The sequence below is a fragment of the Montipora foliosa genome, chromosome 2, assembly GCF_036669935.1.
Source record: "Montipora foliosa isolate CH-2021 chromosome 2, ASM3666993v2, whole genome shotgun sequence".
NCBI classification, from domain to species: domain Eukaryota; kingdom Metazoa; phylum Cnidaria; class Anthozoa; order Scleractinia; family Acroporidae; genus Montipora; species Montipora foliosa.
In genome coordinates this window covers 36,140,052-36,165,135 of record NC_090870.1, presented here as the reverse complement: position 1 = coordinate 36,165,135, position 25,084 = coordinate 36,140,052, and the positions used below count along the sequence as shown (strand labels likewise).

Below are 25,084 nucleotides of genomic sequence, written 5' to 3'. Positions count from 1 at the left end.
GCACGAGAAGAAGAAACAACAGAATGCTTGAGTTTTGATATCTTCATTTGTATTGTAGTGAACACTATAATATCTTACAACACCTAGCTTATCCTCAGCAAAAATAACTTAAAGGAACTGAACTGAACAAATTCAGTTCAACTTGTATTGTTTATGTACATACTTCTTATGTCTATAATAATTTACCAAAGTATCCTATTTTCATAACTCAGCAAAGTTACCATATTGGCATCAACTAATAAGTTAGTTTTTTGCCATCTTAACAGAATGGCACTATTTACGTTTGACCCTCAATGTGATTTTTGTCGATGATGTTAGTCACGTCGTTAAGCTCAATGATTAATTTGGCAAACCATTTCGAAATCTCCTATTGCATAACTGCCTTTTGAACAGACAAGAAACGTGTTCCCAGTTTTTCCTTTCTACTCGACTGCAGTCTTTGTCAGCAACGATCATTGTGTAATCCCATCATTTAGCGGTAATCACATGGAAACTGGCCATGGTTTGTCTCGTTAAGAGCTCGTGACAAAGTATTCATATGCTTGTTTATCCATGTTTAGTTTGATGTGCAATCCCCAATGCCATACTTCAATGGGGGAGGCACCTTCACTGATAGAGATGACGAGATGTTACAACAATAGCTTTTTGGTAGATCGAGTTCCCTTGCTTGGCAGCCACTAGTCTTGCCATGTCATGATCATTGCCATGTTATACTTCCAATCTTTACCAGCTGCTATCACATTACAAAGTCTGTTGTGCTTCTGTCAAAAAGTTATGCCCTGATTCACACTTTCGTTGGGACAGTGTTGTGGTGGTGAGCAGATTGATTTGGTTCGGAAGAGCTCGTTGACGAGTGCTGCCGTGTCCAAGAATTAAGCTTGTTGCACTGCAACATTTTCTTGAAGCCTTTCGAGAACTGCTCGCTTAGAGACCAGTAAATGATTGGGTTGACACAGCTATTGCAAAAGTTAACCATTTGCGTGAAGCTTAGCAAAATAAAGAAGTAGAAAGGCGGATTTTCTGCAAACAACAAGCAAATACAAGAAAATTAACATTCTCTGCCCTACGGAGTTTCAGGGACATTGGCGAGCGCTTTTATCACTGGAAGCCAAAGGTTGTTGTCAGTCAAAACAAGCATGGACAGAAAGATAAGGTTTGAATGAAAATCCCGGATTCGATCTGGGGTTTACAAGAGAAAGACAATACATCATATCATATCATATATCTTTATTTACCCTCGGATTTTTAGAGTAGCTTGGTGTAGCTAATATCTCCGAGCATTTACCCTCCCAACCATGATACATCACAGAAGACAGAGCACAACACCGGGAACTACATGCCCTACTCTTTGCGACAAGTGTGCGGGTTCTTTTACGTCCCACAGGATTATGAACATTGAAGGGTTGTGAGACGGGACCTCCGGCTTATCGTCCTTATCCGAGAAGACTAGAGAGTCTAACCATTTGCAGATGTAATTACAAAGACAGCACTTTCTCCTCAGTTATTTAAATACCCTGAGTGTTGGTCAGGCCGGAGTTGAACTCACGACCTCCCGCGTGATAGCCCGGTGCTCAACCAATTGAGCCACCGGTGCGCGGTCAAATGAAACACATGAAAGTGTTACTTACCGCCATCTCTGAGTCCAAAGTCCAGCCATAGGAACACGACGTATGTGGGCAGCATACAAATAGCATAACACGTTACAACAATAACCATCATCTTAAGCACATTTCTCTTTCTTTTCTTGTTCTTGGGATCCTCTGAGACGCCACTGCCGGGAAAATCGTTTCGGTCGTGCCACAGTCTAAAGATCATTTTGGTGTAAGCTGGAGCAATAAACAACAACGGAAGTAGGTAACAAACTAGGAACAGTACAAGGCTGTATGCTTGTCGTAGCGTCCTTGTCGGGAACTGTTCGACACAACCAAATGGTGGTCCCAGATTGTACGCTCCAACTTCCGGTAGGGCCAGTAAGAAGGAGGTCATGGAGACCAATCCTATGGCAAGCTTAGCTTGGAACTTGGACAAAGGTGGTGTAAATGGGAGGCATATTGCGCGATAGCGTTCAATAGTTACGGCTACTAACGATCCGGTTGACGCCGTGAGGTTCATTACCTGCAACGCTGAAAAGAAACACATGGAGTTAGAACAGCTGCTGCATCAAGGGGCCGCTGGCACGTGGGCGGTATTTCGAAATTACGACTTCTCCTTTCACTGGATCTGCATACAGGATGCGGTTGTATTTTGTTAAATAAGTTCGGTAATCTACTTATATGGTCAGTTCATCTGTATGTGTGCATTGCTTGCCGGACCAATCCCAAGAACCATCGCGATAGTGGGTGTTGAGTCGGTTTGGACTTTTGTCTGCATTGTTCGTAGATTTCATTGCTTAAGTAAAAGCAAATGGGCTTACTTCATACGCGGTGATATGGCCTCTTGTGGGTCGTGTAAAGAAAGACACAATTCAAATTAAGGATGGTGCCTACTAATTCAAAGGTATTTTTGCGCGGTTTACTGAATATCTGGGAAAAGCAGAACTTCACAAGTGTCATTGAAATCCAACGCATTTTTCGAAGGTAATTAATCAACAATATTTGTAAAAAGCTTTAAAATACAAAGCAATGTATGGCGTTCTATTCCAAACTGAAGCTTTATTATCTCTCAAGGAAATGATTCTGATCCATTTAACACCGTTTGAGCAATACCAAACAATACAATTTCTACTCGGAAGAAAGCTGAAACAGAATATTTATACCTTTGTCCCAACTCACTGACATTTTGTCACGGAATTCAGTATTTCGTAAAATGCGTTTTTTCCAATTTATTCGAGAGGGGATTTTACTATTAAATTACGCTAAGAAACTTTTCTTTCCTTTTTATTACAAGGATTAAGGTTGCTGTCAACCTTCAGGGGTGTCTTGCGGAAAAACACTGTAAGTTGTTCGCGTGGTTTTTGTATTTCAGAAAGCGAGCGCAAGCGCTCAAACGCGAAACTGACCCTGTCTGCTCTGCTGAATTAACAGGGTTAACAGGGACATCCAAACTAACTGCACTATATCACTAAGCCGATAGTAAGCTAACAAAGTATGTGAGACTTTTCAAAATTCGAAATAGTTTTCTCCCTGGCGTCCAACCTAGTGCGTGGCGTGCATGCGAAAACGTATATTGGCCAACTTTGCTATGGATTATCTAAGAGCCAATTAGAATGTGGAAAAAAAGTCTCGCACACTTTGCTTCCTTGGGTGTCTTTAAAACAACGCGAACAAGAGCGATTTTCCGAAAGACACCACTTAAGGTTAACAGTAACCTGAAGTTTGAAATAGATGCCTTCCTTGCGGTCCTAGCGGCTGATAAGCAATACGATGTTCAGTTGATTTCCCCGCTTCCTTATTTTACGCAGGAAAACGTTATCGCGATTTGCAATCTGAACTGTGCAAATTTATCTAGTTCAGTGTGTGATGCTTGTGCGGTATCTTGTCAGTGTATCGGCAAATCTAATCATTGAGAGGAATTCATTCTGAATCACAATAAAACTGCGCTACTTAATATAGCCCTTCTAAGGTCGCTTTCCTTTGGTCAGAACTGGCCGGCCAGACCCGCAAGTTTCCAAAAAAAATGCAACAATTTGAAGGAACACTTGCATGATAATCCCTCGCATTCTTTTGGAGAGTATATTTCACCTCGAAGTGTGTTAATTTGAAAGGCGTTGTAGAGTTAGTCCTTCCGCATGCCCGGTCTGGCCGGTCAGTTCTATCAAACGGAAAGCGTCCTAAGATAAAAGCCATTTATCTCTATGGCATTTAAAAAGTTTTAAAAATGAGAGTCATTTTATCATGTTATGTCTTTGGTTGTCTTTCGGTGTTGAAGCACCTTTTATTTTAAAACAATTTAACGTTTTGACTCGTGAAGATTAACGCTGTTTGAAGCATTGCCGACCAGACATGGCTCCCAGCCAAATGCCCGATCGAAACTGAACTGTTTCAGTCCTGAGTGTCACCGAACATCCTGTTTTGTCTAACTTCACATATCTGGTGTTTCCTTATATTTGTTGGTAAAGTTATACCAACGTTTCACTTTACTTTATTTTTGCTTCTCAATATGTAAATAAACTAACAGGGAAACAAGAACGAAAGTTGTTGTCTCGTTGACAGGGCGCATTAGCCGATTTCCGTCATTTTCACTTATAGCGTCACTGATCTTAAAAAGCTTATTCTTTCTAACAAGGCAAGGTTGTAAGATCTTTAGGGACATGGCGTGTGGTCACGTGGCAGAGGTAACATCTTGTAACATGTCTTTCACGCACTTCTGAAATCATTAATAATTTATGAGGGTATCAGCTGACAAAAACCGCTGCAGCGCCGAGGCCTTAACTAGCATTGCAGAATGATGATTTTGTGAAGTTAGATACAGAATAAGAACTAACCCACTTTTGGCTCGCCATTCCCGTAAAAACCAATACGATCACTTGCAATGAAGCAAATTTCTCTGGAATGGATTTGTTTTGTTTTTCATGGAAAAGTGGAAGGATATCGGCACATTAGCGAAGTCGTGAGGGGCATTCATGGTATTTTTCTCGACTCACACACAGAGAAGATGTAGTCACATAGACCGAGTGCAAGAATGGCCGCAGATAAAGTATTCTTTTGCCTTTGTAAAAATGAGTCTGACAAGCCTCGTTTTTCAGCCAAGATTCTTTCAATTTAATAAGTGCTAATGAGGCTAATTTCTAATTAGCCAGGCTAACTAACCAGCACAAAGACAAGAGAATGATTTGTCGGCGCCCATTTTTGCATTTGGTCAATTTAGACTGCACAAATACTACCCCGGTACAAATGAGTGTTTACTCACTTGGCATCGCCTTGCACCAGAAGAGGCCGAAAGGCCATGACTTGAGATGATTGTAAATCAGAGTGAAAGGAATGTTGAACAGGCATACAAGAATGTCCCACACTGCCAAGTTCACAAGGAACAAATTCATAGCTGTTTGCATTCTTTGGTTTTTATACACCACAGCACAAACCATAATATTGCCAAGGGACCCTGTATTTGAAACAAAACAAGAAAGACAATCATAATAATTGTGATTCTCCATAACACGGAGCCTAGTTTTTGCCCTGGAGTACACTTCATTTTCACACTTTTTAACTGTAGACGTTGCTTAGCTATATATTTCCCCAGAGATTCATTATGTGTGCCATATTATTCAGATCAAGATGCAGCTCTCTTAACCCTAACCCTAGCTATTTATCAACCAAGTCAGCCTTAAAACAGCGCGAACGAGTGGCCCAAAGAAGACTAAGAATAAGGAGTGTTCTAGTAGAGCTGATCTTATATGAGGATGGTGTCTCAGGTGTATAAGCTCTCGCTGAGGAATGTTGGAAGACCATTCCCATTGTCTATTGAACCTAGGCCTCCCAGTGTTGATGAAAAGCACATTTCATTCCATGTGTTTTGGTTGTATTTTGTGGTTCATCTTTAACCCCACTATATCACCTGTCTAAAACGTGGTAAGAAGAAAGGAAAAGACGCTGTTCGCACCGTAAGGAAATAGTTTGTTGCTGGAGAAAAGAAGGAGAAGTGGTGGTCTTGGTTCATCATGTGAATCGAACAAGTGGGAAACTAAGAGAATCATTAACGACAACAATGGGGCATAAAAAAAAAAACAAATAAAATGAAAGGCAATCAATTAATTTTCACCGCGATTGGCATGGCTAGCGCCATTTTACCATATCCTTTTTTGGCTTGAAAAAAATTGCTTGTATCAGTTTACAGATTGCTCGGCACCAAATATAAATAACCGTAAATCTTCGAGCTAAACATCGTCTGGGTGATGCATCGCCAAGGTATTTCGTTCCCACAAAAATGTTACTGATCATTGGAAAGCATGCACTTAGATTGCAGAGACATTCTTCTAAGGGAGGCAGCGTAGACGAGTGGTTAGGTTGCTGGACTTGAGAGATCCGGAGGTTCCGTGTTTAAGTCCCGCCGTCTGATCACCAGCTGGCTTTGTCTTGAGTGTTCCCCGGGTCAACTCCTTGGCTGCGTCTGTAAATAGCCAACTGGTTTGCCTCCAACCAGTTGCCGGTGATTCTTAACTCTGTTGTGTTCATTTGTATTGCTTTGTGTCATTCATTTGAGGGCCACTATGTAAAGTACTGGGTTACCAGTAATCAGTCTTCACCTTCCTTAAATGAGGACTTATTACTGGCAAACTTCACCTTTATTTTATACAATTATATATCTAGCATTCTACTTCCCTTCCATTCTTCTGTTTCCTTAAAGTTGTGTGCATTCTATCACAAGGAACACTTTTTGGAGGAGTGTTTACGGACAAAGTGTGGGCACGTAATGCTTTTTAACGTTATGGGCCCGGTTGTTCGAAAGCCGATTAACGCTGATCGCCCAGATTTAAAAATTACCAAGGAGTTTATTTCTCTACTCCCAAATGTTGTACAACGCTGATATTTGGCAAAACTTTACATTAGAGGAAGTCAATCTTGAAAACCAAAAATAATCAAAAGAAAGATGCACTTAAAATTTGAAAACATTTTACCAAAGTTTATGCTAATCCTGGATTAAGTTAATCGGCTTTCGAACAACCGGGCCATGGTCACTAACGGGCTCTAAGTGTGGCTTAAGTGCATTTGGTCTTCGGGATAATTTTTCCAAATCATTTAGCGTGATATACATGTGACACAGGACGTGAGAGTGTAATTGATATAACTAAACAATAGAGTGCAGAGAGTACTAAGCTCTTAGATTAGATAACTTTCGTATTCCGTGGTATTATCTTGGAGTCAGAGAAAATGCGTTCAACGTTAACTGGAGGTGGAAGGTCAGTTTCCAGTACAGATGTGAATGGTAGGGAAGCACGCAATAAATGGAGAAGCTGTAAGTCGTTAAATTCATTTAAAAAGTCGATTAGCTTTCTTTTGTAAAACCATGACTGGCTGAGGGTTGCAAAATGCGAACTGGTTGAAAGCACTCAAGGTGTCTATCTTGGTTGCATTAGAGAGAACTAATTTGGTCGTAATCTCTGTATTGCATCGGATTAGGGCTTTTCCCGCGAAAATTGATGAGGCCGCTTTTTGGTTTGATCGATAGGCAAGTTGTCTTTGGCAATAAGCTGCGCGTCAGAGTTAAACTGTACAACCTTTAAAGTATTTCAAAGGCCGTTTCCGTAAAGTTATCGCGTGACAAAAAGGAAAAAAAACTATCAATTAAATTGGAGAAGGTGAGAATGCTTAACTGAACTACCACTTAAGCTCAGTTTCCGGATGGTTACTTTATCCAAACTTTGCAAGAGTCATTTTAGACATGAGAACGAAGATAGTTCAGTTCCAAAGCTCGTTATTTTGAATCTTTCTCTTCTGTGGTTGTTAAATTTCTAAAACACAAAACTAAGTGAACCGAGTCGCTTTTTGAGCTTTACGTTTGCTTTGTTCGATTTTGATATCGTGCTGGGCGTTGAAATTGCATTCATGTCATGTCCGTCTCTATAAAAATGTTCTAAAGTAATTATAGTTGTATACGCAGTACGTGCGCCCTTTGGGTGTCTGCACTGAAAATCAATCACGTTGAGCTTGATGAGTAAATTGTAAGTGAGCGATGATCAACATAATGGTTGTATAGTTAAAGGTTCGAGTTCTAACGTGTTACGCTTACTTTTTGTGAACTGTCTTTTTTTTTTCGGTGACCCTTCCACGGCTCGCACCAAAAACAAACAGATTTAAAACTTCTGCTGCAAGAGTGAAGTGTTTCAAATGCTTCAGATTCAGTTGTGTCTAAGTAGGCTCAGTGCTAAGTATACAATATGGATACCAATCTACGACAGACCTGGGTGAGAGCATCTGATCCGTTTTAAACAGATTAACGCATTTTTAAATCATAAAACACTTCTAGACGAATGATCTGAAGCAACTAACGTTACAAATAATAAAATGCAAATTTTAGGAGTTTGTTTTCTTCGCCATTCAAATCCCCAGAACAGTGCAAAATGATATATCAAAACAAGACTACATTTGCATTTTGGAGGCAATCTGCTCACAGCTTCTGGTGACTCGTGAAAAAATAACTGGTACTGAAATTCATGGGTGGTGAAGCATTTAATAATAAATACGCGAATTAAGCCTTTGCTTTTAGGTGCTGTAACAATTAGAACTTGACGACAAAATATTGAAGATTTTGATTATGTACATACCTACGGTAACGATAATGCTTCCAATAACCCACCGAAGAATCATCGCCCATTGCGGATCGTATAATGATATGTCTTGCACCTGAGGTTGTTCTGCTGAAGTTAGGTTAGTAGGGCTGGCTGGCGACGAATTTGATGGGAAATCCATCTTTGAAGGGACGAGCTCTGTTTGAAGAGAGAGAGAAAAGTCGTTAGTTCACAAACCACATTTCCACGAAGCTTAATTGATGGATGCAGCCAGAACCGTTGATAATCTGTAAGCTCCCCGCAAGGAATTTCAAGTTCTCATTTAACAAGATTACCTCCCGTTTTGCTTGACGGCTTCACAGGCTCACTAGTGAGCCTTTTGTCAAGTTTTCGAGTCTAGTCCAATTGCAAGCAAGTAATAACTTCAGCTTTGGCCATCCGACGTGATCACGCACCTCGTGTAACGATAGGTCTTGCCTCTTTTGCGGTGTTTCATCAACTGATTACAAACGTCCGCATGCGGTCGTGTTAATCTCGAAGACAGAACAGAACGATTTCTGTTGACAGGTGATTGACTAAGAGTTACATACCAAAACATTCCTTGCAGTCAACACTGCTGCTAACAATGAATTGACCTCCGGAATGGAGAAAGAAGCTCCGTTAAACAACTGACTTGGATCCGACACCGTATCCGCGTTGTGACGATTCTCACGCGAGTATCGACAAAAGCCCGGAGAGTTTTGCTATTGTTAATTATTGCTTATAGTCAATTCCCAGGCGTTTTTTAACTAACTTAGGTGTTAAAAAGTGCTAAATAACTTGACGTCATCATGAACAGAGGGCAAAGAGATTGATTGTTTCTTTTGTAGTATTCTCATTATTTCCAAATACCATTCACAGTGTGAAAACACACAACTAATTGGCTCGTTAAGTGCTTTGGAACATACGAGAGATAGAGAAAGAGACAGAGATCCAAAAGAACGATTCAACAATTCGAGTTGCTTGTAACACGTGGTTGCAAGTGGTTCAACATTTTGAGCCAAAACCAACAATTTACAGTTGACTTTCCAAACAGAGTATATCATACAATAGACGTAATAAGGTCAATAAGCATATAGTGTGTCCAAGACAAAGGTATTGCCAAAAGTGCTGTTAGTTGATATGCATTAATACATGACAAACTGAATCGTAAGAAGCCAAGTTGCGCACACGATGCAAATGCCGGCTACAACACTTTATCTTTGAAACCTGTGATACTGAGCATTTAAATACAGTAATTGCTTTCGTTTAAACTGATCATCGATGGGCTCTTGAGGTTCACGTTCAATATAGTAACGTACTCGAGACAAAGCGAGAGATTATCACCTGGATGCTTTTAAAGCGATCACGTGTAAAACCCGTATTTTGTACATATTTTGATTTTTCGTGTTTTTGTTTGTCTTTGTCTTGGTGGTCGTTAAAAATGATTTTTCTTTGCCATCGCTAAGATGTAGTATTTTTAGTTCATTCATAGTACGTTTGCCCCCTTGAAAGAACACGTCGTGCAAAGTAAACTGCCAAATATTACACAAGTTTTGATACCGCTTTAAAACGTGCTATGCCGATTTTTGCATCACGGTACGTGAAGTCTTTCGTTGTTTCCATTTACCTTTTAGCAACTTACATCAGATAAGCCTCGTGGTGGCAAGCAGTTGGACACTGATTTTACCCGAAGGATCTCGAATTTCCAAATGGGCAATTAACGGTAGTGGAACTCACCGCTCTTTAATATAAACTGAGCAGAAAATAGAACTTACCGACTTGGTGGTCCAAGAGGGGAATCAGCGCTTGCTGATTTGAACTCCACTTCGAATGGAAGGTCTTAGATTTGTTTTTCAAATATACTGAAAGCAAGTAGGAAAAATGAATTTTGACATTCTTGTTTCATTATCCTTGGAAATAAATTTTGATTATGACCTGAGAGACGCTTTTACCGAACAGAAGTCAGGAAGAGTTAAAACATGAGACGAAGGCCTACTGAGTACGGTCAAAGCTCAGGATGACACCCTTAATTTCCAATTTTTAAGCCGATAAAGAATGTTAATTGTACCGGAGCTCACAGAGCAAAACGTCTGAATGATTTTCACAGGAAAGGTGCTCTTCTCGGCTTTGAATCTACGAGAATGTGCTAAAGATACGCACCTTGGGAACGTAATTAGTTTTTTTCAGAGAAAGCCCAGCAGAACGTTTAAATCTAAAATGTTATCATAACAATGGCATCTTCAATGGTAAAACGTGACAAGAATTGTTCAATTTTACCTCATAGTAATCATCAACACGTCCTAAACGCCTTTGTTTCGTTAAATTAAAAATGGAAAATGAATTTGCAAAAAAAACAACATGACTGCTGCTGCGACAACTGTTTCCGGATGAACATAAACAAATATTTCAATCACGAAGCGTTCGGACACCTTAGTCCCGTGTCAGAGCACCTCACATTGGTAAGAACTAAGGGTTCCACTTAATTTCGATTAAAGGGTTTTGCTTGCTAGCTATATATTTTCTTTGGTTCTTGCATTTCCTTTGCTCCGGGTACGCCACAGGTAAATATATCTCCCCAATCTAATAAACTGTATGTAATCACGAAATTTCTAAACATGATCCTTTATAAGTTTACAAACTGTATAATGTGTAAGAAGAACGCATATCTAGGCTAAACATCCCGTGCCTTTTTGGACTTGGCTTCAGTCAATGTTGCTTTCTTTAATTAAGAAGTGCTGCAAATCAACGAATGATTATTTGCGTAACTTAATTCTCTGCTGAACGATCCTAATGCGTTCTTTAGGGCTTAGCTTCCGACACTCGTTAACAACCACTCAAAAAAGTAGCCACAACAATTGTCAATTCAAGTAGTTGAGTGAAATTTGATCTGTATATATTGCTTTCGAGTCTCCAACTTATCAGAGTGGTGCATCAGAAGACAGTGTAATAAAAAGATAATTCTAAACGAAGGACGGTGCTGTTCACAAACTGTTCTACGGTTATTAACCTTTAATTATGTAATGGCTGGTCATTCCTTCTATTCCCTTTCGTATTAACCACTTCTATAAAGTGCGTGCTGATTTTGTAGTGTACACGATGTTCATCACATTGTCAGTTTATGCACGTGTCTGTGTCTAGACAATAGAAATGTTTATTCTACTAACTCCGGAATACGTGGGATGTCAACTTCATTCAGCCAGCAGATAAATTGATCTAAAAAATGCAAGATCAAAATGGCGTTCAAGGTGTAAGCCGATTCTCTTATCCTTTAGCGAGCTTCATTAAATGTAATCCCTGATGTATTATTAAGACTGTCTTATTTGGATGCCATCACTGAATTCCCATTTCCATGACGTGACACGATGACATGCGAGTTGTACACCAAAGTTTTGGCCACTAGTGGGTGTGTTGTATATAAACTTAATTTCTCGCTCTCATTCTGCAATAGGTTATAGTCTTGAAATTCACTATTTACTTTTTTTACTTTTACTTTGGCAGTACTATCATGGATCAGGAACGCATAGTTAAATAGTTAATTTCTTTGAGTCACTGTTTAAGTGAGGTTGTTGATTTTGACGTAAAAGGACTTGAGCTAAGATTAGCCACAAGGCAAAAATATTTCAAGTGGATAAAACCGTGACTGAAAGGTTACCGGTTAGTCTTTGAGATTTTGCTTACGCCGTCCGTTTCACCTCCTTATCAGCCATAGTGAAGTTACCGAATTCCATATTTGGACACCTCAATCTCGTTAAATTGGAATTTCAGAATATCTCACAGGAATGCAGCTTTTAGAATCAAATTAATCGACAACTTAGGAATGATCTTTCTCGACCCATCTTCTGCATGCCTTCCGAAACGTGGTTAAGAAACTCTCTCCTTTTGTTATAAATGACTGAGTCGCAAAACCTTATGGGAATGAACTGTGCTTTCAGCTGCTCTGATTGATTGACCAGGAAGTGATTTGCGCGTACGATTCACTTCCGAGAAGCAGAAGAAAAGCACGAAAATGACCTCAGGCAATGGTATAAGCATTTTTGTTGGCAAGTTTGTTGCCATACTTAAATAACAATCCACCCATGCAGGGACGGCGAAGGTGCAGGAAACTTCTAGACTCAGTGTGTCGACCATTATTCAATTTTCAGCATTGGATAGCACGTTTCTAGCGTTCTAATTGGCTAGCTAAATCTTGGTTATCAGCTGCTACACTGTGTGATCTCTTCAAGTGTTGCCAACCTGAAAAAATTGCGGCGGGTAGAGACATTTCCAAGTATCCAAGAGTTAAGAATTAATTTAAATTTAATACAACCATTTTTGCATATACGCCCTTGAATGAGCACACGGTCCTGGAACAATTGCTTACCATTCATGTCCACTTCGGTCTTTTTTTTTTATTGCTCTTAGATTTGTCCGAGATTATTTTTTACGCATATTGTACTGCATTATGAAGAGACTTACTATGATGAAGCAGTCATGAGCGTTTCTTAAACAGTAACGAAAATAAATTCTGAAAACTTGGGCCTTGAACCCATTTTCTCTTCGATATCAGTGCAGTGCTTTACCCATCTAGCTATCAAACAAACTGCATGGGAACTTGTTGTCACTTTGTGAATTCGAAATAAACCCGTTGAGGATGTTTATATGAAGAGACCAATATTATTGAAAGACATATTTGAACTGCAGCCGGTGAAGAGCATCAGAGATTTTTGATCATTGCAGTTATAAACGTTACTTAGCACTAACGAAAGGAAATCCTAGGAAAGTTCACACTTCCTTATTTTCGACACTTGTGTACGAACGTAATAATTTTAGAGGCCAACTTCCAATCGATGGTTGCTTCCTTAAGATGTGGATGTGAGTGTTCTAAGAAGAACAAACAAACGAAGTACAGTTTCCGTCGCCGCTAGCTGTATTAACATTAGACTTTTTCAGATGTGAATGATGCGAAACGTAGAAAAGCGATGAGCGTAAAAGCGGTTTTTGCCAGGAATAGGCTCAAAACGTAATTTTTACTTTGTATTTTATGAAGTGTGGTCAACAGTCTAAATTTGTAATTCTTGTGATGATCTTTGTAACTGTTTGGAAACGAGTACGTAACTAGTGTAATAACGGTGCTTTTGAAATTGCCAGATAACGTTGGTGCAGTATAGGTAGAACACTTACTTGATTTTCGTTTATGTCGTTCTTCGTGGAAATGGACAAATTGTGAAATAGCGAGCTATCGATTCTTCTTGCCGTCGGGCCTCCAATTTCTATTACTTTTGCCGGCTTCTCAACCTTCTGAAAGCGTCACGAGCGTGAACGTTAAGTGCTGTTGCTACTGATTGGAAAGAAGTGGGCGATATAATTTCCCGAAGACATGTGCGTCAAGCCCCGAGGACTCGCGTCATTCATAGACTGCACTTGTTGGGACCGCTTTAAGAACAAAATAAGATTCACTTCAAATTGGCTTTACGGTTTTTTTTTTAAACTATAAATATCCACCTGAGGGAGAGGTAAGATAAACACCGTTGAAACTAAAAACAAATTCCAGGCTGGAGTTCAAAAAAAATATCCGGTCTTGGAAATAAGTTGCGGAAACGGCCGAAAAAAAATCCACGTAGACGATATATCGGTCGACGTGTTTGGCTGCTCCCGGATTCGTCTAGAAAGAGGACATCAGGGAGAACCGTGTCTCATTGATTCAGAGATAAGCGAGGTTTCTGTGCAGGGCGTACAGATGGTTTTTATATATACGTAAAGCAAAATATCAACTTCGGTGAATTAGTGGGTATTAACGTATACTAACGTATATTAACGTATGCCACGGAGATGCGATGAAAGTTGACTGAAATATAACCCCTAACATCACAAGTCGTGCTCATTAAAAGCCAATTATGATAAACGCACCACAGCCACTCTTGTCAAAGTGATACAATTCTGTTTTCCTGATTGCTATCTAACTTGTCTCAAAAAGGAAAAGAAAACAGGCGCGTCTTTCGCGAGAATCAACTTGGTCATTCTTCGATTTCCTCGAAATTTATCATTCTTTTTTAGTCTTGGTCTCGGCAATGTGACGTGGCGCAAGATGAGCGAATACGCTTTTGATAAAGAGGCTTACTACACGCATTCTCTCTCTCTTTTTATCGGTTAGAAGTTAGAAGACGCTACAGTTACGTGATCCTGGGAATAAAGTCAAGTTGTTCACACTTTCACAAGAGCTTAAAATATGCCAGGATTAAATATACGCCTTTAAATGCATTTCCCGAGCTTAAAAATGTGGTGGCTAACTGATAATCGAGGTCACAGTTACATTTTATGACTACAATTCAACGTAAAGGGCGTTGTTTTGACACTTTAATCCTGACCCAGCTTTTGTGGGAGGCCACCTTTTCCATAGCTTATACAATACGAAAGAAAACTGAGTTTAAATTGAAAGGTTTAACCGCACGAAAAGTCCAATTTTTTCGCTAATTTTAAATGGCTGATAGTAGCCTTGTGGGTTAAGGTATGGAATCTCGTCTGCAGTCCTTAAATTTGTTTCCCAGCTGAGCTATTGGTAGGGTCGCCACAACAAACGAAGTAAAATTTCGTCCGATAATGTTATGAGCATGGTTTTAGTAAATTGCGAACATGAGGTTATCCGAGATATTCAATAAGTAAACAGAGACAAGCTCCATGCAGTTTTGATAGCGCAGAACACATTCGACCGACACGCAAATTCCCTTTGATCGATTGTCATTTTTAGAGGATTTTTCAGTGACTGTTCAAATAAACCAGACATTTATTTTAGGCTCTTTTAGCGATGAACAAAAATTTGCTCTGAAAATGGATTAAATAATGCTGTACAACACTGACCGAAGGGTCTGTTCCTCCCCAAACAACAAGAAACAAAGTGTCCAAGCACGAGAACCAACATGGCAAACAGCAGTTAAAGTGTTCGAGAGAAGTTTACATAACTGTCAACAACAACATTACGAAATATTAACGCTAATTTACGCGTTAAAATTCACAATCGTTTACCTGTGCGTGTTCACGTCTGGCCGCCGGTCAACTAATTGGAGAACTGGAGTGCTTGCTTTCATTGATTGGTGTTCCTCTTCTACTAGTCTTAGCACGCAATTTTCCTCAGTCGCTCATTAATGCCCACGAACAGACAGTCTTCAGTTTGTGAGTACTGAAGTAACAGGAGAAATGACCTAGCATAGGAGGTTAGGTTTGCTACGAGGTAACCACGGTGAATCGCAAAAATGACACGCCTGTCCTCTAGAATCGCCGGTTGGAAAGGGATAGCGATGAATCCTAGTGTAGTGTTTGAAAACACTCCTGTTCAAACAAAGTTATTCTGTTGTATTGATAGAAGAGTTGTAATCTCCCCAGCGTGACTACTGACGGCTACAGACCGATGACAAAATACAGGGTAAAATCTTAATGACCTTTTTTTCTAATCCCAAGAGTTATTCGTGATTGATGGAGTCATTTCATTTTTCTTTAGCTAGCGTGTTTAAAACAGGAGACCGCTAAATCCTGCTTTGTATTAATTTAAAATTAAATTCACCCACAAGGCGATAAAAAGAGCAAAGTTTGGTCAGACGTTTGCGATATCTTTGCTCTTAAGAATGTTACGGTGTAACTTGTGTGTCAGCACTTACTTTGTCGAGAGACGCAACGAATAGTTTTTATCCAGTAATGCGTCATCCTGGAACACAATTGAGGCATGGTTTGCCATGAACACTTTCAGAACTACGAGACGCCGAGCCAGACAACTGGAATCAAAATTGGACCCCGCTTAAGTGATAAGGAAGATCATTCGACCGTTTAAAAATAGATAAATAAATTGTAAATAAATAGTTCTCGGGCTAATCTCGGTGACAGAGTGCATGACAAAATGTTCTATGTTCCCCTAACTATTGTTTTCAACCGTTTATTCCATTTAAACTGTTTGCTGTATTTGTTTTTAGTCATCCAAGACACTTTGTAAGATCTTTTACTAGTGATGAACCCTTTTCCTGACTGCTTCAGTCCAAAAACAACAGATCCGTGTCGCTGCATTAAACTAAGTAATTAAAGTACTTAATACACCTCACCCTACGCGTGGTTAAAAGAAATTTTAATTGCTTGATCCCCTGAATCTGGAATTTTTTACTAAATCCTTGTTACATTCCGGGAAATCTTCAGAATCAAAGCATTGAATTGGGATTCGCCTCTTTCAGTACTTGAAACAGGTTCCAGACAGTCCCATTGGAACAAGATTTAGCATACCTTGTGTTAATTTCGACTAATATCATTTCGTGTTGAAAATCTTACTATAACGAAAATGTGATGTTCCAAAGGTCGGTCGAACTAATGTTAATGTTAATGTTGGTAAATTTTAGGTTTTATGCATCTCAGAGTTTGAATTACGGTATGTGATAACAATACGTACGGTGCAATTGAAAATAAGTAAGTTAGAAAATAAATGCAGGAATAAAGAAGTACATAAATAAGCAATTACGAGTGTTGGAAAGGAGAAAAAAGTAGTTATTGAGAGATTAATCTTCTATAATTATCCACAAATCGTCGCTTTTCACACGTTGGTAAGCTCAATTTACACCAAATCTAAAGTGCTACTATGATGCAAAAGTCACTTCCTTTTTTTCTTCAGATTCTGAAAGCGTGTTTGCTTAACACCTGGCTGGCGAAATTTTGAGCTTTTGATCTTTATGCAAAGGCTGTTTACTTTGAGTGTAAGGTTTGGATTTCACGATTCCCCATTACTCACGTTCAAAACTGACAGATTGGACCTCACAGGGTTGGGTCTAGAGAAAAGTGACTCCATTCAGTACTCACTACCTTAAAATTTCAGCATGTAAATACACAGGGGCACTCAACGAGAATATAGTTCAAACAACTTAAACATAGCATTGTTAAACGTATTTTAGTATTTAAACGGTAGATATAGGCATATTTTTATCCCCTAAAATTTTCCATCTGTTCGGATTTCCTAGCTGAAAGTCTAGTGATGCGAAAATTACAGGGATCAAAACTCACCTCTTCGAAAAAATTCAGCCAGAAAAAAGGCTCCCGAATATTTTAGGTGACCTTTCTAGGGTAAAAAATCCGTTAAAAATGGGCAATTATAGCATTTTTCAGATGTTCGAAACTCCTAGGAGAGGCAGGCAAGCAAGAAATTTTACAACAAATGTTCCGAAAATTGTCGTTGGGTGCCCCTGAATACAGCTTATTATATAAGCAAAGTCTGAAAGCCCGAAGCTCCCGGCTAGTGAATATTGATTCAGCCGCCTACAGACGCATTGTATTATTAAACTGGTGGATTTTTGACGTCATTTTCTCCTCGATCCAGCTCCCTCAAGATTTTAAAGTTATGGTGGAAACAAATTATTGCTTTGTCTTTGTGTTAATTAGCCTGACTAGCCCGTTAACACGTGTAAATTCTGGCTGAAAAACGGGGCTACTCAAACTAATTTTCACAAAGACAGAATAATAATTTATTGGCGGCCATTATTAAATAGGAAAATTCCAGTTAAAATAAACAGTTAGCTTTTTGAAATCAAGGCTTAAGACTTGGGTCACAACGAAAAGGAAGACTTGACTTTTTGATCATAGTACACTTAAAAAAAACTAAAACAGGAAACTCAGGACATGAGTGGCATTTCCTTATTTTTTAAACTGAATCTAACCAATCGAATTAAAACGACTTCCGCTCTGCTCTGTTTTCGTGAAACTTAGTCCTTTTCTTAGAATAACATGATCTAGTGTCTTTCTTCATTTGTATGACATAAACTTGAACGTACTGAAAATAGTGGAATGTAAATTAAGTGTAAATAAACTCACAGACATCATCACGTAATTTTCAACATAAAAAATATTGAGATAAATGTATGACTTAATAAAGGCTATTACAACTGCCTGGCGTAAATTACTTACTGATTACTGTTGTAACATAGATTTCTCGTTGATGGTTCCTTCATTCGGGAACTGATTTATTGTGTCGTTAAGCGAGCAAGTTGTGTACTTCCTAAACTCTGATTGAGGGATACGCAGTTGTGTCGAGCATTAAGTTTTACAATTATTCTAATTTTCATCCCTAAGGCTGCGCGCTCCTTCTGTATAACACAACCTCGTTCTCAAGGTCCGACGGAAAAGAGAGACCCTATGAAAATGAATGAGCTTTAATTTACTTGGGCCATATTCTCTTGGCCAATTCATGCCGATTGTTACAGGACGGAGTTAATCTCTTTCCCCGGGGGGAGGGGGGGGGGGCATATTCTCTTGGCCAATTCACGCCGATTGTTACAGGACCGAGTTAATCTCTTCCCCCGTTAGGGGCCTTTACCTTAAAATTTCCGACCAGCATCCCTCCCCTTTTAATATGGGATTCCCCCCTGCCCCGGTATCTCTTCTAAAAGGCTTGTTGCTCCGGTAACGTTTTTCAGTGGACTGAGTGATGCATTTGTTGAATGGTTAGCATTTAAAGCATGTCCGAATTAGGCTGTCTAAAAATCTCTTAATCCAGCTTGATTTACTTGTAATAGCAACATGCTTGTCATTGCATTTCATGATCTGAAAACTGTCTCAGTAATCCTGTAGGGCTTTAATATAAAGCAGAAATAATGAAAAACTGAAATGCCATTTAACTCGCTTTTTGTATCTCATTTACCTTTTTCACGAAAAAGAAGTGGGAAAGGGGGGGAGACAGGGTGATGTCTAGGCAGTGACGGGAAAATGTCTCTCAGCGTACAACTAAGATAAGCAAATCCTAACTTTGCGCGTTGTTGACACACGTAAGCAAGATTAATCTGGCTAATGCCGACTACCGCCTTTAGCTCGATCGGGTCCCGGGGGGACTCCTATATGAAAAGGGGAGGGATGGTCGTCGGAAATTGTAAATTTAAACCCCTAAAGGAGACCAATTTGGGCGTGGCCCAGGCTTCTATTTACCCCTAAAAGAGACCATATTAAAACAAAGATAAATAAAAAATACAGTGACTTTTAATGATGGCAAAGACATTATCATCTAATACTTTCACCTACGTGTAGAAATATAAAAGCGTAAATATCCTCTATTTATATCTCTTCGCGTGCAACACTAAAGGAGACCTTCACGGCTACATATGATTGCATTTTGCCCAGAACACCTTAACCCTTTCAGCCCCGATAGTGCCAAATGGCACTTATAGATTTTACTCTGTCTAACGCCAGACGATTTTACTCGTCAATGGGGAACCCCTCGGGGCTTAAAGGGTTAAGCTAACAGTGTGAAAAAACTATGTCCCTGTTTAACCCTTTCAGCCCCGATAGTGCCAAATGGCACTTATAGATTTTACTCTGTCTAACGCCAGACGATTTTACTCGTCAATGGGGAACCCCTCGGGGCTTAAAGGGTTAAGCGAGACCAAAATCCGAAATTTACACCCCTAAGCGAGACGTATGGGAGAGATCACAAATTAGATAGAAATCAGCCAATCGCAATGCTTGTTGTGAGCTACTGACCTCTCAATAAGTGATTGACAGCAATAGAAAACAAAATCGAATTTAAGCGTTGGCACGTTCATTGGAAATTGAAGCAAGGCTCCGGCTAAACGTTGCAACATCGCCGGGTCAACACTGATGGTCAACATGTTGGAGCGTTCGTTACCATTGTGGTATTATTCTGGTATTATTGTCTATAGAGGCCCAATAAGTAGTTTGCAACCAATCTCAAATAACAATGCTGCAATGTAGAGAGACATGAAAGGGTAAAACTAGCGGAGCTGAGATTGACCTGAGTTTTCGGTGGGAAAATGAGGTTTGATCACAGGGGACTGGGATTTTGTTACTGGGAATGGGAGGTAAAGAGTCCTTGATGCGAATGGATTTGCATTATCAGAGGTTATCAGGCATTAGTTCTACTCAGAATTCCTGATATCAAGTATTTCATGCGGTCTTCTTGCGTTCCTGACCACTGCCGTATGAGAGTGCGGACCTTCCTGATGCTAACAGACTTGTTTTTGAACCTCAAAGCTGCCTACCTACAACTTCTCTACCTCTAATACGGCTTTACTAGCACGAATTGACTTCCCTAAACCCAATGCAACCCATGCAATCACTCGAAAAGAAGACTGCTAAGATGAGGTAATGGGCCAGGCGCCATGGTAAATGTGTCAGGCACCGATGTGCGAGACCTTCGGCCTAGCGATTTTTGTTGGTCAAGTAAAGAGGGCGACTGAGACTCCGATGACGATACTTATGTTGATGATTTAGTAATGATGAGGGTGACAGTGCATGACTCTGAAAGTGACGTAGAGAAACGGGAGACTAAATCATTCAGAATTCTCTTATGTGCCTGTTGATAGCAGGCCTTTTTCAACGGACACTTGGGTAAGCGATCCTATGCAGCTACAAATTATACCTCGCACTGTCTTTATTGCCTCCGTTCTCCAGTAATCTCATGTTTAGTTTTGAAACTTATCATTAAATGCATCATAAAACATATCGATGCTCTAAAATTATATTTTCCCCTTCATAACTCCGGTTGAACTCCAATGGGACTGGGATTTTGCCCAAATTTGGACTTGGAAATCGGATTGCAACCCCCCCATCATATATCAAATTCACGGGGCCATAGGCTTACCGCTATTACCGTAAGGCAGAAGTTTCGCTAATGCCATGATCAAATATTCCGTAATTCGTGAATTAGAAAACAAAGAAACTCAAAAAGGAAAAGAAGAAATCTCTCTCAGTACAGGAGAATAACGACAAAAATTGAAACAAAAAAATTGGGAAAAAAAAGACACCCCGACCCCGGCCCCGCGTTTTGGCTACTACCTTCTGAACATGTGTCTCTTGGTCTTATGAATGATATAAGAATGCTTGACAAACTTCTTTCACTAATTATATATGGTATGGTGCTAAAATCTTACGAATTTGCAATTCATTATACCGAAAAGAAAGCAAAAAAGTTTAAAAAAAATTATTGTCTGCTAGATGTACTTTTTAAATTTTCTAATAAGTCAAAGTGAGAATTATATTATATTAGTAGTGAAGTAAAAAACACAACGTGTATTTTGATGAAAGATCTTTCTTTCATCATGCCATGCGTTTTGTGGATAATCTTTAGAGCTCAGTGTCTTTGTCTTTGAATTGATGGTGTCAAGCGAATAATCAGTCTTTAAATTGACGGGCAAAGAAAAGAAAATCATATCTGTGATATGTAAGTTTACTGTATGTTTTCATTGTTTCCCATTGAAACCAATCATAAAAACAGAGCAAGATCGAAGCATTGTCACTTCCGAAAAAGTTGTAAATATTAGAACTGTCCAATACGCGCATTTCTTTAGAGTTCGCTTAACGCATACCTCTTCGTTCTAGAACTTAAAAATTTTAAAGGCCATATCGTCAACATTACTTCTTAACTTTGACTTCGCGTTGACATGTAAGATTCTTCCGCCTGAACTACGCAAACAGCAAAAAGAAGACTAACCTTTGTGAGTGCTCTCGTCGATTTCTTGAGTCAATAAGAGTTTTGCTACGCTTGCCTTGATTTAAGTCTCTTTTAATCATTCAGATCACACCTGCAGAAAGAAACAATAGCATCAATCCTTTGAAACCCAGAGGAGATTGACAAGAGGGAGGAGCAGCACGAAAATTTTAACTGTCGGAATAGTACAAAGACATATTCAACATATCAGAACATTTGTCACCTGGCAGGTGCAAAGAAGAACGTGACATGAAATTCTTATCTCCATCTAAAAGAGTCTTTGAAATGAAATATTCACGGGGATGCTGCCACCCCACTGAAAGATGTTGATCGTTTTGAATAAATGCATCGCGCTATATGCTAAAGTATCTTCCGGGATCAAGTGATGTTCCATTATTACTGACACAAATTGGCGAGTGGCAAGACAGGAAGTTCTAAATTTGGAACTTCTTTTTGACCTGTTTTAAGTAGTTTTATAGTAATGCTGGAGCAGACGTTTCCGAAGAACTGTCGCTGGTATACGTCGTGCTTAATTTAATCCAAATTGCAGCGCTGCCTTTGCCTGCGCACATGATATGATGATATGATGATATCATGAGCAGCAACCTACAATTTCCTTTGATATTTACTGTTTGGTGTTATGAAGGAGCTCGAAGACTCGTGTAAGACAATTTATACAAGAACAACAACAAAAGAAACACGATCAAAGTACTGATGATGATGATGATGATGATGATGATGAGGTTGTGGATGGTAGGACCATCCATCAATAAATATATTCAATTTTCGATTCCTTTGAGATAAGTACCATTAAATTATGATGTTCCGGTATCCGAGTTAGTTTTTTCGCCTGTTTAAAACTTGATTCTCCTTTCTCCGTTCACTTAAAAAGTGTTGCGTAGTAAGAAATCGTTTAATTTACTTCGAAATCGTGTTGTGTGATCCACTTATCGTCTGATTATTGGATTAAAATGGGAAGTGAATGACGTTAAGGGTCTTGTAAGTAAACTTTGGACCTTGAGGATCAAAATTCATTAGAAACGGATACACTAAAAATAACCACTTATTTTAATGCTGATCTGCCTCTCTTCGAGTGAAGAGTGTGATATTTATACCCCTAGATCATTAAAAAGGAGTTCAACGCAACTTTGTAATTGATCCATTATTTGCTGCATCCTCGAGTTCACAATTTTTTAACCTGTTTGGGGATCTCCTCCTGTCTTAAGCCCGGGTAGCATGGTTTGGTAAGCTTTATTGAAAACTCCTTTACACGAATGTCGGAAACAAGTCTTACACACACAGACTCTTTTTGTTTGATGTTTATCAGCTGTGATTGACTTACGTGTACGAAGTTACAAAGCTACAGACACGTTTAAGACCAAAATACCCAAAAGGCGAGAAAAGATCCGTGGGTGAAAAGCTTAACATGATAAGAACTGAGGAAATTGGTTACTTTTTTCAAGTGCATAAGCCGTGGGCATTTTGAGACCATGAAACTTTTTAATACTGGTGAACTGTTATTGGCAATAACGTATTTGAATAACGCAACCCAGACATCATGCTCGGCATATATCCGGTGATCCATAATATCTATGGAAAGTTACACTTTAACCTTTTTTTTTTACGAAAACGCATCTATGGGCTTTTTAGCCCTAGTAATGGACATTTTTATCGAAATTATCTGGTTACCTTGACTTATTCAGACACACACTATATTTACTTAATTTTCCTACTGCACAATAACATCAAAGACGGAAATTTAAAAACCAATCGAGTAAAAAAGTAACCCATTTTGGGTGGTTTCGCATGATTAACATTCTCACCCTGGGTCCGGTTAATAAAGCTGTTGTTGCATCTAGCGTATCTAGCGCACGTAATGAGCTAAACAAAAAGCTCCGAAGCACGTATTTGCAGACATTTTTGCTTACCATTTGTTAAGGGTATTGTAGTTACCCTGCTGAGCTGATGAAAACCATTGATTGGCCTATGGAATTGTGCTAGATCAGTGCAATGCCACTCGCTTAAAATTCAGCTTTCGTCAAGTAACTGAATAGTGTTGAATAAGAGATTGAGGCCAAAAAAAGAAATGCAAATCACTGTCTCTTGCAATTTCTCCCAGATTATTGCCTTACTTTGCAGTGGTGTCCAAGAATGGTGGGCTTTTTGCAATCACATCAAAGAAAATTAAAGATTTAACCAAATGGGATTTTTTTACCGAGTACCGACGACGGTAATTTGAAAGTAGTGGTGCAGATGGAGTTAAAAAGTGCCCGACTAAGTCAAAGTCAGGTCGACGCGAATTTCACTTTTGATACTGACAGATTAGTGTCATGCAGTCTTAAACTGACAGGGAACTGGAGTGCCACAAAGCATCGAAAGGGAATCAGCGACTCCTTATGAATTGCGATTTTATTATCTTTTAATTATTCCATCATTTGTTAACCGCCTTTAGTTTTTGTTTTCTCCATAATGAAATTCACGCCGGACACCACATCAACTCAAGCTTCCATTTAGCTTGCGCTTACTGTTTATTGCCACACCGGGATAAGCTGTTGAAACTGTCGTAATTAGAGGCTTATTTGAAATTGCAGTCAAGACGATATAAATCATATTAAATTGTTTAGTTAGATTTATTACCAAAACTCTCACTGAAAGAGACAAGGCTGAAGTTTCTTTTTCCATGAAACTGCTGACTTGCATTTGACTTCTAGAGCTACCATAAATTATCGCGTCGTAGTCTCTAAGAAGAAATAGGTCCACTTTTAGCTGCTAATACCTATTGTACGTACATGGGTGAGAAAACGCATTGTTGGACAATAAACTACATGAATATAGCATTAAAATTACACATTCCTCATTTGTCGTCTTATTTTCAGGTTCGTTGCAAGCACCCAGTAGTATTTGAATTTCCTGTCACGGTTGAATTTTATTTGCAGCTTAAAATAGCATGACTTTCGAAAGCCTTTTGATCATGTATCAAAGCCGAAAGATCTTGGTTTATCTAAAATCATTTAAACATCTAGGGCTTGGCTAATATTGATATACATAACCAAATTTAATAAACTGGTTCTGTTGATTTATGGAATGGGCTCACGCAAACCATCAACGAGGCTCAAACTCAGAACAAATGATCTCTTAGACGACGATTTCTTCAAAAAAGGATTTTTGGCTGTCTGGTACACGAATTCTAGATATTTGTCTCAGCTCACCATTCATATAATTGTAAGGAAAATCCCGTGATCTTGAGTGCAACAACAATTAAGACTAATTTTTTCCAAAGACCAATCAAATCGTACGAGAAAAATCGCGTGATTATATTAGTAAAAATGTTGAGCGCGCGTATGACGTATCACGAATCACGCGTGTATGCAAATGTTTGCGCCATCCAAGGCTCGCATTGATTGGCTATATGGTAAAGGTAAAGAAAAGTCGCTTTATTTAACGTTGGTAGTTCCTTCAGTTAC

The 25,084-nt window shown here is 39.2% G+C and overlaps 1 protein-coding gene across 13 annotated transcripts in view; it reads right to left on the bottom strand.

Moving 5' to 3' along the window:
- Positions 1–8: 8 nt before the first annotated feature.
- Positions 9–25,084, bottom strand: part of LOC137992964 (neuropeptide FF receptor 1-like) — a 32,086-nt gene continuing 7,010 nt past the window's right edge. For 4 of the 13 annotated variants that reach the window (XM_068838590.1, XM_068838584.1, XM_068838583.1 and 1 more), the window contains exons 2-6: positions 21,624–21,714; positions 8,201–8,362; positions 4,849–5,040; positions 1,629–2,123; positions 9–1,020 (exon numbers count right to left, since the gene is read on the bottom strand). In XM_068838590.1, coding sequence (XP_068694691.1) covers positions 785–1,020; positions 1,629–2,123; positions 4,849–5,040; positions 8,201–8,345 — 1,068 coding nt within the window. In that variant the 5' untranslated portion in view covers positions 8,346–8,362; positions 21,624–21,714 and the 3' untranslated portion in view covers positions 9–784. Of the gene's footprint in view, positions 1,021–1,628; positions 2,124–4,848; positions 5,041–8,200; positions 8,363–8,499; positions 8,936–9,960; positions 10,048–13,345; positions 13,542–15,184; positions 15,562–15,813; positions 15,968–21,623; positions 21,715–25,084 lie in introns of those variants that run through there. The other 9 variants (XM_068838589.1, XM_068838588.1, XM_068838585.1 and 6 more) reach the window with 7 other exon arrangements.